General features: G+C 37.1%; 2 protein-coding genes across 2 annotated transcripts in view; one reads left to right on the plus strand and one right to left on the minus strand.

Annotated features, from left to right (window-relative positions):
- Positions 1 to 333: 333 nt before the first annotated feature.
- On the plus strand, positions 334 to 13,404 carry LOC18441920 (ABC transporter B family member 15). The gene is made up of 7 exons (XM_011627927.3): positions 334 to 572; positions 658 to 712; positions 1,121 to 1,302; positions 1,870 to 2,327; positions 5,664 to 6,204; positions 6,921 to 8,824; positions 12,773 to 13,404. Exons 1-7 carry the CDS (start codon positions 348 to 350, stop codon positions 13,287 to 13,289), a joined length of 3,882 nt encoding a protein of 1,293 aa, XP_011626229.2. The 5' UTR covers positions 334 to 347; the 3' UTR covers positions 13,290 to 13,404.
- An 887-nt stretch (positions 13,405 to 14,291) lies between these two features.
- LOC18441918 (uncharacterized) overlaps positions 14,292 to 16,381 on the minus strand; it is a 17,490-nt gene continuing 15,400 nt past the window's right edge. The window contains exon 5 of the mRNA XM_006852143.4: positions 14,292 to 15,013. Coding sequence (XP_006852205.1) covers positions 14,540 to 15,013 — 474 coding nt within the window. The 3' untranslated portion in view covers positions 14,292 to 14,539. The remainder of the gene's footprint in view (positions 15,014 to 16,381) is intronic.

The following is a 16,381-nucleotide window of genomic DNA, read 5'->3' on the forward strand; positions in this document are numbered from 1 at the left end:
CACAACCCAACCCGTTTACTTGGGCATGAAACGAATTAAAAGAAAGTATAAAATCCTCACCCAAATCATATTACATTTGACAATAACATATATTTTTTTAAATACAAGATAAAGTGCCAGCTTTTCTCTCTCTTGTTAACCTCAATTTATGAGAGAGAGAGAGGGGGATAGAGAGCATCTTCAAAGGTGTATGACAACATGAAGACAAGGAGATATTCATTGATGTCTGAAGATCCATTGGAATCGTAGACAAAGATACACATGGGGCCACCTTCTCTCTTATAAAAACCAGAGCCCATAGACCCTAAGAAGTAAGAAGGCTCAAAGGGTGTTTAGAAAATAAAGGTATGGAGGGCTCAACCAAGGCTGGAGAAACAAAGTCAGCAAAACCCAACAACAACATATGGGGACTTTTTAGGCACTCAGATGGATCAGACAGAATTTTAATGGCAATTGGGTTCATAGGGTGCGCAGTGGATGGGTCTTGCTCTCCTCTCATTATGTTCGTTCTCAGTAGGATGATGAACACCTTTGGCCTAAACCCTATTTTCTCTCTCAAAGACATAGAAAAGGTGAGAACTTTCTCTCTATTTCATGCCAAAAAGAAGAAGAAGAAGACTTCAAAGAGAATTTAAACACATTTCTTTGGTCTTGCAGGATGGGTTTTATTTGCTTTGTGTAGCTATTGGTGTTGGAATCGGCGCATTTGTAGGTATGACGAACTTCTAGAGATGCACTGTTTCATAGGCTGCTCAGTTCACAAAAATCTCTTTCCTATACGTCAGGTGTGGCAAGAAGTCAGGTCAGGTCCGGTCCAACGGATTTGGACCCGACCCCAAAAATAAAATATTTATGTATTTAAGTATATTTTATATATTGGGCTCCGAAAAATATTACTAGATCCAAACCCAAACCTGGATCCGACTGGACTTGGACCTGAATAGTATTCGGGTCCAATTTTTAGACCCATTTCTTATCACACCAAGTCTACAGTCTCGAGTCGGGTCCAGGTCCATTGCCACTCCTACTATGTGTAAACTTCTCAATATCCATGTATGCATGTCTCCTTTAAGCTACTTTTAGTACCAGAGGGTCTCAAATGAAATCTTTTGCTATATAGAGGGTGTATGTTGGACAAGGACGGCAGAGAGACAAACAAGTAGATTGAAAGGCAAATATTTAAAGGCAGTACTTAGGCAAGATGTAGCATTCTTTGATACACAAGCTGCTAATTCCACTTACCAGATCGTTTCAAGTATCTCCACAGATACTGCAGCAATACAAGATGTGCTCAGTGACAAGGTAAATGCTATTTCCTATTCCCAATTTCTATTTTGCAAAATTATTCTTTTTCACAGTTTAGTGGAGAAATGATCTCTTAAAGAATGGAACTCAAGATATCACGTTGTAGCATCTGGCTACCCCGACTATCTAGTCTTGAGCACATTTTAACAAAATTACTTCTTTTTTTTGTATGTATGTGTGCATATGTGTATGCATGTGCAACTTGATGTTGTGAGCATAAAAATATAATAGGTTTATATAATGCATAGACCTGATACTACAAAAGTAAGACACACTTTAAAACTTACTAAAAAAACAGAAATAAACAAGTTTAACCATTCTTAGGTTGGGGGTATTTTAGTCATTTTCCACCTTCAAAGCCCCAAATTTATTAGTAAGGGTAGCGATCACCATTCAATTAATGGGTTCAACTGGGACAAAGTGGCACAAGGACTTAGGACAGATCAGATGTTTCGTCGGACACACTCTCTTTCCATCGCTATCCAACCCCTCAATAGAACGATGATCACCACCATGGCCATACTGTTACCATGATCACGTCATTTCTTCTTGTGTTGGCTGCAGCTCCCTAATTTTCTTATGAACACATCAACCTTCATCACAGCTCAAATAGTATCCATGGTGCTCTCATGGAGGCTCGCAATCGTGGCCGTCCCGCTTCTGTCTCTCCTCGTGCTCCCCGGTTTGATATACGGGAGAATGCTGGCAGGAGTAGCACGAGAGATGCAGAAGGCCTATGGAGAGGCAGGAGGCATTGCCGAGCAAGCCTTAGTGTCGATACGCATGGTTCAGTCATATGTTGGAGAGAAACGTGTGCTTGAGAAGTTTTCAGCAGCTATGGAGCATAGTTTGAGGCTTGGAATACGACAGGGTCTTATGAAGGGAGTAGCAGTCGGGAGTATAGGGGCCGCCTTTGCGGTGTGGGCCTTTCAGGCATGGTATGGAAGTCTTCTGGTGGCAGATAGGGGCGAGAAGGGAGGGAATGTTTACAACGCCGGGATTTGCATCGTGATCGGAGGACTGTAAGTGCTCTCTCTCTTTCTCTCTTATTTTTTCCAAATTTGTCACTAATCAACTTGCTAATCGTTCCATTTTTTAAATCAATTAAGAAAACAAAGCAACACTCTTTGAAAGTGGCAACTCTGTCTCACTCTGCTATTTTAAATTTGGGATACCCATTAACTTGTTAATCATCATTTTAAATATTGGACATAAAAATATTTAACATTTTATAAGAAGAAATGCCTATCCACAAGAAAAGAGGATAGAAGTATTCCATCAATGCATGGCATGCCATGGTTTGGCTCCATCTTGCACGTCCATATCACTAAACACAAATGGATTCATTTTTACGCCGAAGAAAGGCATTAAGCGTGATCCTTGCAAATTTTATTTAGTGTTTAACTTGCTTCGCAAAGAGAAGGGAAAGTATATATTGATTATTTACTTTTTAGGACAAGAACGTCACAATTACAATTTATTAAAATGATTATGTTTATTTTGATGGTATTTTTAATTAAATAAAAATAAATAGGTAAAGTGTTAAATACTTCATCTCTTAAATGCATTTTAATAAATTTCCCAAAAAAAAATTAAAATAACTTGATTTGAAATTTTTGGAAATTACCTTCGTTCTAAGTTTTTATAATATCATTCATGTTGGTAATCATGTCTTCATTTTTTAAAAGTAGGGAATTGGGCATTTTATAATAAGAGTAGTAGATAAATAATAATTAAAGGAAACAGTTTATGTAGAGCAGCTGAGGCTCTAAACAATCAAATTAGAGCCCACTTCAAAAATTTCACTAGAAGATGTTGTTTTGATGCCAAAATATGTTCAAGTTGATAATCTCGACATCAAGATGCATGAACATGAGAAAAAAAATAGATTTCAAGTTTTGAAAATAGTACATCTTGTAATGCATTTTTTGGCCATCAATTTTCAAGATTTTCACATTTTCATAGATCTGCTCGATCTACACTATTTTTTAAGCTTTAAATTTTATATTTAAAGATGAAAATATATTTTGAGGCTATCACAAAGATTTCAAGTATTGAAACCGCATTTTTCGATACTATTTGAAAGTGCACTTTACTTTGATTGTTTAGAACCACACCCATAATAAAATCCATCATTTTTATTTTCTTGGATAACTTTCGTTTAACAAGATCAATGCAAGAAATACTGGCATCAAAGTTTGGAGTGGCTGAGGACCACTACATATAATTAGTAGTTGACACATTGGAGTTTTGAACAACAAAGAAACTAACACCCACTCTAAATATAATGACTTAACCTGTCTACTTTAAACTAGTGTTTAAAAACCTGGATGGGTCAGGTGAACCGGGCATCCAAGAAACTGGTTTGAATGGGTAATCATTGATCTGGATTAGCAATTCGGCCAAGAGGGCTAATAAACAATAAAAAAATTGACAATAAAATTTGAAAAAATTTAAAATAAAAATTGTAGGAACTGAGCAATCCTAACATAATCAACCAGTTTTGTTAGAAAACTGGCTGGTTCTGTGGAAAACCGATAAACTCTTGGCTCTTATCCAGATCACCGGTTTTAAATCATTGCTTTTAACCTTTGCTTCATCAAAGCACATGTGACTCATATTCTCAATCGTTTCATCTAAGTTGGCCGCTACAGCTTCAATCACAATGTCATATATAACACAATTTTATTTTTAATTTTTTTCTATAAATCATTTTAAGATGAAATGTGATATGTCCTCTGTAGGTGCACTGTATAAAAATAATAATAAAATATCTTGACAATAAAAGAGACTAAGATAGCCCTTATAAGTTATAACGGTATATATTTTTTTTTTTATATTTAAAAATATTATTATTATCATTTTTAGTAGGTAGTCCCAACAAGAAGGGTGAGGGCCTTAAATTTTCTGTTAACCCATCCTAAGTCTAGATAAAGGAGGTGGGTTATGTTAGGTAGGCAATGTAAAACTTTATTAAAACTTTTCTATAAATCTTGAGCTCAAAAAGGTCAAATAGTAGATCCAAAAGAACATGCTTGAAAGTAGTCAGAAAAGATATGGGTATTTGTGGCTTCACTAAGAGTATGGCCGATAATAGAGCAGAATGGCAGGCAAATATTCGTGTAGCTTATTCTAATTAGTTGGAAAAATACTATGATGATGATGAGTTACAACAAAAAAAAGAAAAGATGTTCAAAATTTTACATCAAAATAAATTTTTTTAAAAAGTATTAAAATTTAAATACTCTAAAAATACTAAAATTCAAATGCTCAAAGCTGTTAGGATCAAGATCGGGCAAATAGGAGACATACTTATAACAATATGATTGAAACTATCTGTTTTAAATCTAAAAATAATATCCCTTGTTATAAACCACTGTGACTTTTTTATATAAGCATGTTCCATACTGTGAATTAGCTCCTCCAACCAAAATAGCTACTTGGGAGTGTTTTTATTTTTATTTTTATTTTAAATCTCGCATTTTGGGATCCATCTAAAAATCAATAGGTGCTGATTTTTAAAGAAAAAAAAAGAATTTTGGATTGTTCAACACTTTTATCTTGCCTTCCAAGAATGAGGATCCCTTTTAAATCTTGGAACGTTATTTCTTTGACATATGGTGTGCCTTTGATTTCCCTTTTTATTTTTTTTGGGTTCTAAAGTTGGTCGCTGGGGTAAAATGTTACATATCTAAAATTTGAGGTCCTAAAATACCCGTAGCTAGGTAGCCAATTAACACTCAACTTGGGTAGCAAAGACAAGTATGCTTCCCCCAAGACGACCAAATCTTTTCATGTTTCATTGACTTCCTTATGAGGATTGTCGTCAAATTCCGGGGCTATTCAGTTTGATTAGAAAAATGAAGCAATTCGGTACTGATTTATAAAAAAATTATATAATTTTTAAAATAATTAATATAAATAAAATATATACAAATAATAAACTTTTAAAAATACATTTAAAAAATAAAAAATAATTTTAAAAAGATAATTATGTGCTTTGCCTAAAGCAGGCTAAAGCTTCAGCCCAAGAAGCCAAATCAACCTAAACGGCCCGAAGCCGGGTGAGGCGAATGCACCAAAGCTCTGCCTTGCTTCAGTCTAGGCCGAAAATCCGAAGACTTAGCTTTAGTCTAGGCCGAAAATCCGAAGACTTAAAGCCTAAACAAATCAAATTTGATGACATTGCTTGGGAGTCACAAGTGCATGTCACCCCTGGATCATAGGTTAGAGGACTACACTTCCATCACCTCTTCATCTCTGTACATTTGCTAGATTCACTGACACCCAAGCTGGGAGACCCATCTTACCCTCTTCATCCCTATTCTCTCTCTCTCTAACAATTCCCTAATCTCCAGGGCCCTGGGGAACGCACTCCCCAACTTGAAGTACTTCTCAGAGGCCACTGCCTCCTCTGCGCGAATTCTCGGCACCATCTCCCGCATTCCAGCCATCGATGCCGAAGACCTTCATGGGGAGACACCGGAAAACTGCAGAGGAGAGATTCAATTCAAAGAAATAGACTTTGCCTATCCATCAAGACCCACCATCACTGTTCTTCAGAAGTTCAGCTTAACAATCCCATCAGGCCAAACAGTTGGCATTGTGGGCACAAGTGGCTCTGGTAAATCAACAATCATATCTTTGCTACAAAGATTCTATGATCCAATCAATGGAGAAATTCTTTTGGACGGCCATGATATCAGAAGCCTGCAAATAAAGTGGTTGAGATCTCAAATGGGGCTGGTTAGTCAAGAGCCAATATTGTTTGCCACCACCATTAAAGATAACATACTGTTTGTAAAGGAAGGGGCTTCAATGGAGGAAGTGGTGGAGGCAGCCATGGCAGCTAATGCACACCATTTCATTACTGGCCTTCCGAACGGATACGATACACAGGTACGAAGTGTTGGATTACTAGAGAGAGTATAGTTTGCATGCGTATGGGGACGCAACTAATTGTCCAAAGGGTGCAGTTTGCATTACGATGCATAGGTGTAGAGGCGAGGTATTTATCATGGTATATAATTTTGATGTAAACTGTGTTAGGATTATCTCAAAATCTATTTTTATATTTAATTATAAAATTTTAAATTTAAATTTATTTTTATATCTAGTTATAAAATTTTAAATTTAAAAAATACTTAAAATCAAGTAGATCTATAAACATATGAAAATCTTGAAAATGGACGGTGTGGATAATATGTTGTAAAATGTACTATTTTTGAGACTTAAAATCTTTTTATTTTTTATAGTCATACATCCGATGTTGAGATGATCAATCAAAGCGTTTTCTAACATTAAAACTGCCTTTTTCGATGGATTTTTTAAGGGTATTTAGAGTTCTACATTATAAGGTAGCATAATTATATAAACTTTTCTTTGTCCAAATGTTTTTTTTATAAAATTATTACTTTTTATTTTTAAAATATATTTATTTTTTTTATAGTCATGATCTCCATGTTAGAAATTATCTGTTGTTAAAAATTGGGTCAAAAAATCCATCTCAATAATAGATTTTTAAGAGGGGACTCATTCACCCTTAACTCCCTCCACCCCCCCCTCATTCTCTGTCTCAGGCTCACACTTATATCTCTCTCTCTCTACAATGGCAGGTGGGGCAGCTCGGCGTCCAACTCTCGGGCGGTCAGAAGCAGCGTATCGCCATTGCCCGCGCCCTCCTCCGCCGCCCCCCAATCCTACTCCTCGACGAGGCCACCTCCGCCCTCGACTCCCTCTCCGAGCTCTCCCTCCTCTCCTCGCTCTCCTCTGTATATCTAAAACCCAATTCATATCTCTCCACTTCCTCTCTCTCTCTAAACCATCCCTCCACCTCCACCACTCTCATTGTTGTGGCGCACCGCCTGTCGACCATACGGGACGCCCACCTCATTGCTGTCCTGCACAGCGGCCGCTTGGTCGAATGCGCCCCACCCCACTCCAACTCTGCCTTCTCATCCATGATGAACCTCCAAACCCTGAAGAATCCTAACCCTAAAATACCAGAGATGGTGAATTATGAAAACCCTAATCCTAGAAATCCAGAGCCTGAGACCCCGATTGCCCCCTCCCCTGCTTCCCACTACGTCACTCCAATAAAAAAACCGGAGACCAAAACTGTGAATTCGAGCTCTCCTTCTTTCTTTGACCTCCTTTCCATGGCGTCTCCAGAGTGGAAGCAGAGTCTGATGGGGTGCATTGGAGCCATGGGATTTGGAGCAGTTCAGCCTGTTCATTCCTTTTGCCTTGGGGCTCTTCTGTCTACCTATTTTCTCAGAGATAATGGCGAGATCAAGTCTCAGACGAGGATCTATTGCTTTATTTTCATGTCTTACGCCCTGTTCTCTTTTGTTACAAATGTTCTACAACACTACAGTTTTGCAGTGATGGGGGAGAGGCTCGTGAAGAGGGTCAGAGAGGCAGTGTTGATGAAAACCATAGGATTTGAGGTGGGGTGGTTCGATAGAGAGGAGAACTCGACTGGTGCGATTTGTACAAGAATAGCAACCGAGGCTTCAATGGTGAAATCACTTCTTGGTGATCGACTGTCTCTAATGCTTCAGGCTGGGACCTCTGCAACTCTCGCCATGGTTTGGGGCCTCGCTCTTGCTTGGCCTCTTGCCATTGTTATAATCGCTCTCCAACCTGTGATCATCGGCTGCTTTTACTTGAGGGTTGTTCTCATGAAGTCTCTCTCTCAAAAATCTCAGAAATCTCTCTCTGAAAGCAGTGGATTGGTCTGTGAAGCTGTGATGAACCATAGAACTGTGACTGCATTCTCTGCTTCTGATAAGATACTCGCCATGTTTGATGAAGCACTGAAAAGCCCTAAAAAGGAGAGCCTGAAACATTCATGGCTAGCTGGTTTAGGCCTTTCGGCTTCACAATTTCTCACCGCTACGAATTCAGCCCTAATTTTCTGGTATGGTGGATGGCTTTTACACAAAGGAGTCATCACATATAAGCATTTGTTACAAACTTTTTTCATTCTTGTGACCACTGGTCGAGTAATTGCAGAGGCAGGAAGCATGACCTCCGATCTCGCGAAAGGAATGGAAGCTTTGAAATGGGTTTTTGGGGTTTTAGAGAGAGAAAGCGCCATTAATCCCGACAACCCAGATGGGTTAAAACCTGAGAAGATTCATGGCCATGTTGGGTTCAAAGAAGTTGAATTTGCATACCCATCTAGGCCAGACCAGATGGTTTTGAAGGGTTTGAGCTTTGAGCTCTGCAAAGGCATGAACATAGCTTTGGTGGGCCGAAGTGGATGCGGAAAATCAACTGTAATTGGGTTGATTGAGAGGTTTTATGAGCCATTGAATGGGATTGTGGAGATTGATGGAAGGGACCTGAGGACTTATAATTTGAGGTCTTTGAGGTTTCATATTGGGCTGGTTAGCCAGGAGCCAGCTCTATTTGCATGGAGTATTAGGGAGAACATTGTCTATGGGAAGGAGAATGCTTCAGAGGCTGAAATCATGGAGGCTGCTGTTCTTGCCAATGTTCATGAGTTTGTGAGGTACACACCCCACCATTTCTTCTCCAATTGAATTCTTTTACATGTTATGGGGGGTGTGAGAGAGAGAGGAACAGATCTAGTAGCTTGGAGCTAAGGGTTTAGCAACTAAGAAGATGGAGAACAAAGATTCAAGAACCCGAGATGAAACTAGCAGGAGCACTTGCTGCTCTAGGCTCGAGTAAATCATTATATAAGAAGACCTTATACAAAACTTAATCCTAAGTATCTATCTAATATAATCATGGTCATTTATTATAAAAGGCTTTCAGTAAATAAAAATACATAATAAACTATAAAAATTATTACTTATATCTCTAAGTAAATAAAATGACTCAAATAAATTAAAGACATAAAAGGACATATTCAATGACTAATTTGCCCTTATGTAACTCTTGTAAAATTTAGGTTTATCTTTTATATTTAGATACTTGAGAGCAGTATTCTGGGTTGCATCAATCCCCCTTCCTCAAAAGAATTCACCCTCGAATTTGGTGATTCGTTATTGGAGGTATGGTGACAATGTGGAACAAGATGCTTGACATTAAAAACGTCGGAAGTGCGAATATGGCTTGATAGCTTTAACCAATAGACATAGTCATTGATCTTCAAATTTTTGAATTGTCCTACTTGACGAGACTTGAGATCAAGCTGTGCCATTTTAGTGCTCTCATAAACATTGGATTAACCATGCTTTGGGGGCCCGTTGGGTATTGCCATACTTGTAGTACATAAGACCAACACACTTGGTCTTGAACACATCGAAAAATACTCTATCATGAATTTTGAAGTGGCTCAAGATTAATGACACATTACCTCTTTGATTTCCTTTAACTCACACATAGTGTTTAGATATAGAGTTTCGCCACTCGTTGGTATCAGAGCCGATTAGTAAGGATGGTACTATAGCATAGTATTGTAGTACATTATTATAGCACAACACTATAGTATGGCACTGTAGCATCATTTTTTGGTGCCCTAAATCAACAACCATGCCTTCATGTAGAGGAAAATAAAGAAAAGCAATAATTATAGAAGCTTTAATGCTAGTTTGCATTAAGGGATTGCAGATCTGAAGAGACCGGTTGAAACCCTAGCTCTGCGTTTGGCCTAGATGGAAGCTCCATCTCAAGAAGATGAGATCGAGGCAGATGAGGAATCCATAAATCTCTTCTATGATCACGCTCTAAGGAGAGAAGTAGCTGATTGTACAAATAGGGATGGTAGGAGGTGGGAAATCGATCTCAAGGTTGAGATCCTAGAGTATTATGAAAGTCTATTCAAGGAGAACCATGGAGAAACTTTGTTCTCATCAAATGGTTCTCAAAATTAGCAAGTTGTGTATTGGGACACACTGCCAGTCTTTAATAAGTACCTATATGAAGATTTGGTTGTTGAAAAAGAAGTTGGTCACCATAGCTTTAATGGTGATCCAATCCGTAAAGCAGATCAAGAAGAAGAGGCTACCATTGGAGAAGATTTGGTGGATAATCCTATTCCTAATGATGAACAAGGTGGATGTCAAGGAGTTGTTCCTAAAGCATAGGATGTAACGGTCTATTAATCCCCAGAGAAAGTAGCAAGGAGAATGTTGTTGGCAGAGGAAATGATGATGATGTTCTTCTTCTTGAAGTTTTACCAAGTTTGGTGATATTTTCCTATGAGCTTTTTGCTAGTGAATTTAATATAGAAGGTGACCATCGAGTGGTTGCTTATGGGATTCTCGATGTTGGAGTTCAACTTCAAAAAAAGCTCATATGTGGTTGCTTATGTGATTCCCGATGTTGGAGTTCAACTTGGAGCAAGGGTTTAGCAAAGAAAAAGATAAGGAAGATTCAAAATTAGAGTAATATTAAAAAATCAGAGATAAAAGAATGAACACTTGTTACTTTAGGGTTTTTAATAAAGTCCATAACAAGATGATCCATCTAATTAGTATGTTGGGTACTTGTTGCTTTAGGGTCTTTTATTCAATTAAAGTCTTTTGAGTATACATCTCTTATATAAAATCCTAAACAAGATTTAGACCTAGCCATCTATCTAATTTAATCATGGTCATTTATTATAAAGACTTTAATTGAATAAAAAGGCATAAAAGACTCTAAAAATTAGTACTTGTGCTTCAAAGTAAATAAAATGACTCCAAAAATAAATAAAAGACATAAAATGATATATTCAATGACAAATTTACCTTTTGTTGTTCGCTTCTCTCTTTTATCTAGATACAAGCAGTATTTTGGCTTCTCTCTCTTATCTAGATACAAGCAGTATTTTGGGTTTCATCATAGAGAGATAGAGGTCATTCTTTTACATGTTATGATTGGAGAGAGAGAAGAGAAACTCATTCTTTTAACATGTTATGGTTGCACAGAGAGAGTATTTTGGGCTGCATCAGAGAGAGATAGAGATCATTCTTTTACATGTTATGATTGCAGAGAGAGAGAAGAAAAATTCATTCTTTTAACATGTTATCGTTGTACACACACAGAGGGAAAGAGAGAGAGGCAGAGAGCATTACATCTTATGAGAGAAAAGTTTTTTTGCTTTGTTAATTGCCATTATCTCATGAAATGTAAACTTCAGGCATCAGGAATTGAAACCTCTTTGAAACTAAGGACATGATTGGTTTGTGTGAAAATATTTTTCAGAAATTATTTCCATGTGAAAAAATTCTCTCATATGATTAGGTATGAGAGTCTTTTCACATCAATTGGTCCGAATACATCTTTTCACACCAATTGGAGGTAATTGGTGCAAAAATGTTCTCACACCTAATCATTTGAGAGAATTTTTTCACATGAAAATAATTTCTGAGAAATATTTTCACACGAACCAATCATGCCCTTAGTTTCAAAAAGGTTTCAATTCCTGATTCCTAAGTTTACATTTCATGAGATAATGACAATTAACAAAGCAAAAATACTTTTCACACAAACCAAATGTGTCCTAAATATCACATTTGCACAAGGAGAACTCTAGAAACTTCCCTTTAGAGTCCCATTACTAACCATCCCTTGATCCCATCCCTAAAATGAAGAGCCAAAGGAAAAAGTTTATGTAAGGGAAAAGTTTATATAGAGCCGAGGCTTTAAACGATCAAATTTGAGCCTACCACAAAAAATTCACTAGAAGAGGTTGTTTTGATGCCCAAATGTTTTCAAATTGACCATCTCGACTTCAAGATGTATGCACAAGAAATAAATGGATTTCAAGTTTTGAAAATAGTGTATTTTGCAATGCATTTTTGGACCGTCAATTTTCAAGTTTTCATAGATCTATCGATTTCCACTATATTTGAAGTTTTAAATTTTATAAATAAATATAAAAATATGTTTGAAGTCTATCACAAAGATTTACGATATTGAAACCACATTTCTCTAAACTATTTGAAGGTAGGCTCTGATTTGATTGCTTAGAGCCTAGGCTCTATATAAACCGCACCCTTTATGTAAAGTTGCAACGAGTGTTCAGTAGTTGGAAAACCTTCCAATTGGTTATCTCGACCACGGGATATACGGTATAAAGGAAAAAAAAAAAAAAGAATTTCAAGTCCTACAATGAGTGTTTAGAAGTCGGAAAACCTTTTAATTGGTTATCGCTACCATGGGATATACGGTATAACGGAAAAAAAAAAAAATATTTCGAGTTGATAAGTTATTAGAATGGTCTATTTTCATGATTTTGAAATGTTTGTATATATGCTCAATCTGTGCCTTTTTTTTAATTTTAAAATTCATAATGAGAATTGAACATGAATTTAAGCGATCATAAGGTCTCTAATATTAGAACTACATCAATGGCAAAATTTAGAGGTGTCTTACTGTACAATATAAGTTTGGCATCTTATAGAAACCTCACCCAAAACAAAAACCATTCCATTTACTTCAAAATTAGAGAATTTGAGAACAGCGTAGTCTTCTTCAATTTTCTGAGCAAGAAAGAAAATGACAGTGGTTTGAAGGATGGCTATGACACCTACTGTGGAGAGAGAGGAGTTCAACTCTCAGGAGGGCAAAAGCAGCGCATTGCTTTGGCAAGAGTCATATTAAAGAGCCCTGCAATTCTCCTCTTGGATGAGGCCACAAGTTCCTTAGACAACGAATCGGAGAGGCTGGTTCAAGAGGCCATGGATAAGATGATGGTGGGGAGGACTTGCCTGGTTGTGGCACATCGCTTTGCAACGATTCGGTACTCGCAATGCATCGCAGTCATCGAGGATGGGAGGATCGTGGAGCAAGGGTCTCATGAGGATCTGCTAGCAAAGGGAGATGGTGGTTCCTATTTCTCTCTCCTAAAACTCCAACAAGATTCCACTGAGCCATCAGAGTTGTCATATAGTGATCGTGGCATGGCATCTGCCCTTTTTTATTTGTTTGGGGAAGATGAAGGAAAACCATTGGCTTGCCCTCAGAATGTAGAGAGAGAGAGAGATCAGATTGCAGTAAGGGCCAAGACCAACATATCATGAGAGAGAAAGTACCCTTCTTCATTGCATGTAACAATTTTCCCCTGTATCTACATATATTTATTTATTAAGAAAATGAATAAAAGAGCCATTTTACTTTTGTACCAGGAGGTAACAATCGTTTTTGTCCATCAAATTTCAAATTTTTAGTTGTGAGGATGTCATTGATTATCAAATTTCAAATCGTTAGTTGTGAGGATGTTATTGATTAAACCCAAAGTTCAAATTTTTTTTTTGGAACTTTATAACACACAAGGCTTCCAATCGGACAGCTAATTAATAGCTAGTATTAATTGTGACCGTCTTATAACAAATATAAATAATCTCACTAGTATATAATCTCATTTATTAAACCTTGAGTTTAATTGGTTAACCTGTTGAGGATTGCAAAACCATGTCCATATTTGTGGCTTTTTCTGTTGAGCTATCAAACTTCTTCATTGAATGTGATAAACAATGGTGTAACCTCCATGGAAAGACAAAAATTTGGACACCACAACATTGGAAGAAAAAGTAAAGGAAAAACTTGTGAAGGTGGCATTCTTACTCTAAGGTATACCTCAACCAATAAAAAATGGAAGAAAAAATAAGGGAAAAACTTGTGAAGGTGGCATTCTTATTCTAAGGTATACTTCAACCAATAAAAAAGAGTGTTCCAACATCAGCGAATCTTCCAATTGATCATCTTGACCTCAAGATATATAGATATAAAATATAAAAAAAAATTTAAATCATAAAATAGAGTACCTTGTAATAAGTTATTTAGATCATCTATTTTCCAAATTTTCAAGAATTTATAGATCTATCAATTTGCATCGTTTTTTTTAAATTTAAATTTTATAATTAGAGTTGAACATGGATTTTCAAGCCATTGTAAGGTTTTTGAACCCCAGAACTACATCTTTCAAAAAAAAATTAGAGGTGTACACCTTATACAATCTTCACCCAAAAAGAAATAGGTTCTAAGAATGCTCTCAATGAATTCACAAGGTTCAAAAGTAACCCTTTGTTATTCTCCACCACCAAGAGAACAAATCTATAACATTAAATTCCAACACTGTTTACAACAACCCTTTTCTCATTGAATCATGGATGCCATCCAACGTTTCTAGGGGCTTCCACAAATAAACCGCATCACCCAAACCTATAAATTAATGCCTCAACAAATTCTCTCCCTCTCTCCCTCTCTCTCTCTCTCTCTCTCCCCACCCCAAATAAACAGTGCACATTGCCAGATTCTTAGAGTTAAATGGCTAACCAACTCGTAGTCTATCCAACAAGTCCACACTCTTCCTTGCTCTCTCCAATTGTTCCAAGCTCCTCCTTGTCCTATCATGTCGGTCCACACTCCGCCGAGATTTCTCAATATGCTCCATAGAAAGCCTCATCTTCTCGGGCTTTTCAATCCCACTTCGGAGCTTCTCAGATGGTCTATCAGTGCTTGGCCTGGGCTTCTCTCTCCTATCAGTACTCTTCCTCGAGGCCTCAAAGCAATCGGTGCTTCGCCTCGATGGCTCCAGCCTATCAGTACTCTTCCTCGACCCATTTCGAGGGCAAGAAGATTTCTCAACAGTTGATATGAATTTCCTTAAGTGCCTTATATACTCTGGGTAAAGCTCTAAGTCACAGTGGTTGCCTCCTTTGAGCCATAGTGGCTCATACTTCTCTTTGCATAGCTCCCAAAGTTGCTTGCCATGGGAGCAGTCCACAACTTCATCTGCGGTCCCCTGCCACATTGATGTAATATACACAATGGTGCAATCTATGTGATCTCTATTATACATAGATATAATATATAAGGCAAAAAGATAATGAAAACAACAAAAAAGCAGTGATATTATCCTTATTCTGATAACAATTCTAATACATTTATGTTACTGATATGGGTCAGGATTCAAAACTGCAAATGGTTTAAGAAGGCAAACAGGTCTAGTTAGTGTTATAAATGAATACCACAGTGCAAACTGAATGTCACGACCAAGGGTAATCAGTTGAGAATTATGGCAATAGCTTTTGCATTAGCAGCAAAAGGATGTTTAAACGTATATATTGTGTCTTGTGCTCAACAAATATCATAAACTCCGACCCAAAAATTTTAAGTAATGTATGTGATAAACTGATAATCCATCTTTTGGACAATTAACAACGATGAATGATCTCACCAAAGTAAGGAATGCAGACTACTTTCAAAACCCAATAACTTGCCTAGATGAAATGCAATGCAAAGGCATCCAATACTGGCCAATAGTAAACAGAGCTTTGTTACCAGGAAAACTTAGGAGACCATCTAAGCAGTAGAAATCTGGGGAAAATGTCTTGAGATTGCAAATAACATAAAGATTATATGTTATGCATTCCATTTAAGTAAAAACTGGGTCAATCTAAGGACCCCAAAACTTAATGTTTTTTTTTCGACCTGTCCTCTTAAACACCAAATCTCTATAGATGCAGATTCTCACTTAAACACTAATTTTGGTTTTCTAGAATACTAGTGAGAAGGTTAAGTGTTCATATGTAAAGTCTCTCCATATCAATGAATACCATTCACATAAGAATAAGAATTGGTAAGCCATCAAATCTCATTGCAACTAACTAACTAGAAATTGTCCAAAGAGATGATATGTCAATGTTTTGGAATCTAAATTGGGTAGAAAACTGCATTATCCCTCAAATAAAAAGCTGTTTGCGAGATTATCAAATCCTGGACAAGTAAAAAAAATTGCAAATTAGCTTGTCACAAACATCATTATCATCATAGCCTTTTCTCAATTAATTGTGGTCAGTTACACGAATCCTAGTCCGCCATTCTCCTCTAATAAAGGCCATACCCTCAGTGAGGCCATAAGCCCCTATATCTTTCGGATTACTTCCAACCACATCCTTTTGGGCCTACCCATTGCCCTTTTCAATCCTTCCACTTCAAGTAACAGCTTGTCACAAACATATGGATAAGAAATGATCTTATAAGAAACTATAATAGGCACAAACATATGGATAAGAAATGATCTTATAAGAAACTATAATAGGCTATCCCTATATGAATAGTAGTAAGTTAACTCCCAGCCGTCAGTTCTTTGATTGGATGTGAAAAAGTA

The sequence above is a fragment of the Amborella trichopoda genome, chromosome 6, assembly GCF_054954075.1.
Source record: "Amborella trichopoda isolate Santa Cruz 75 chromosome 6, AtrichopodaSantaCruz75HAP2 v2.0, whole genome shotgun sequence".
NCBI lineage: Eukaryota > Viridiplantae > Streptophyta > Magnoliopsida > Amborellales > Amborellaceae > Amborella > Amborella trichopoda.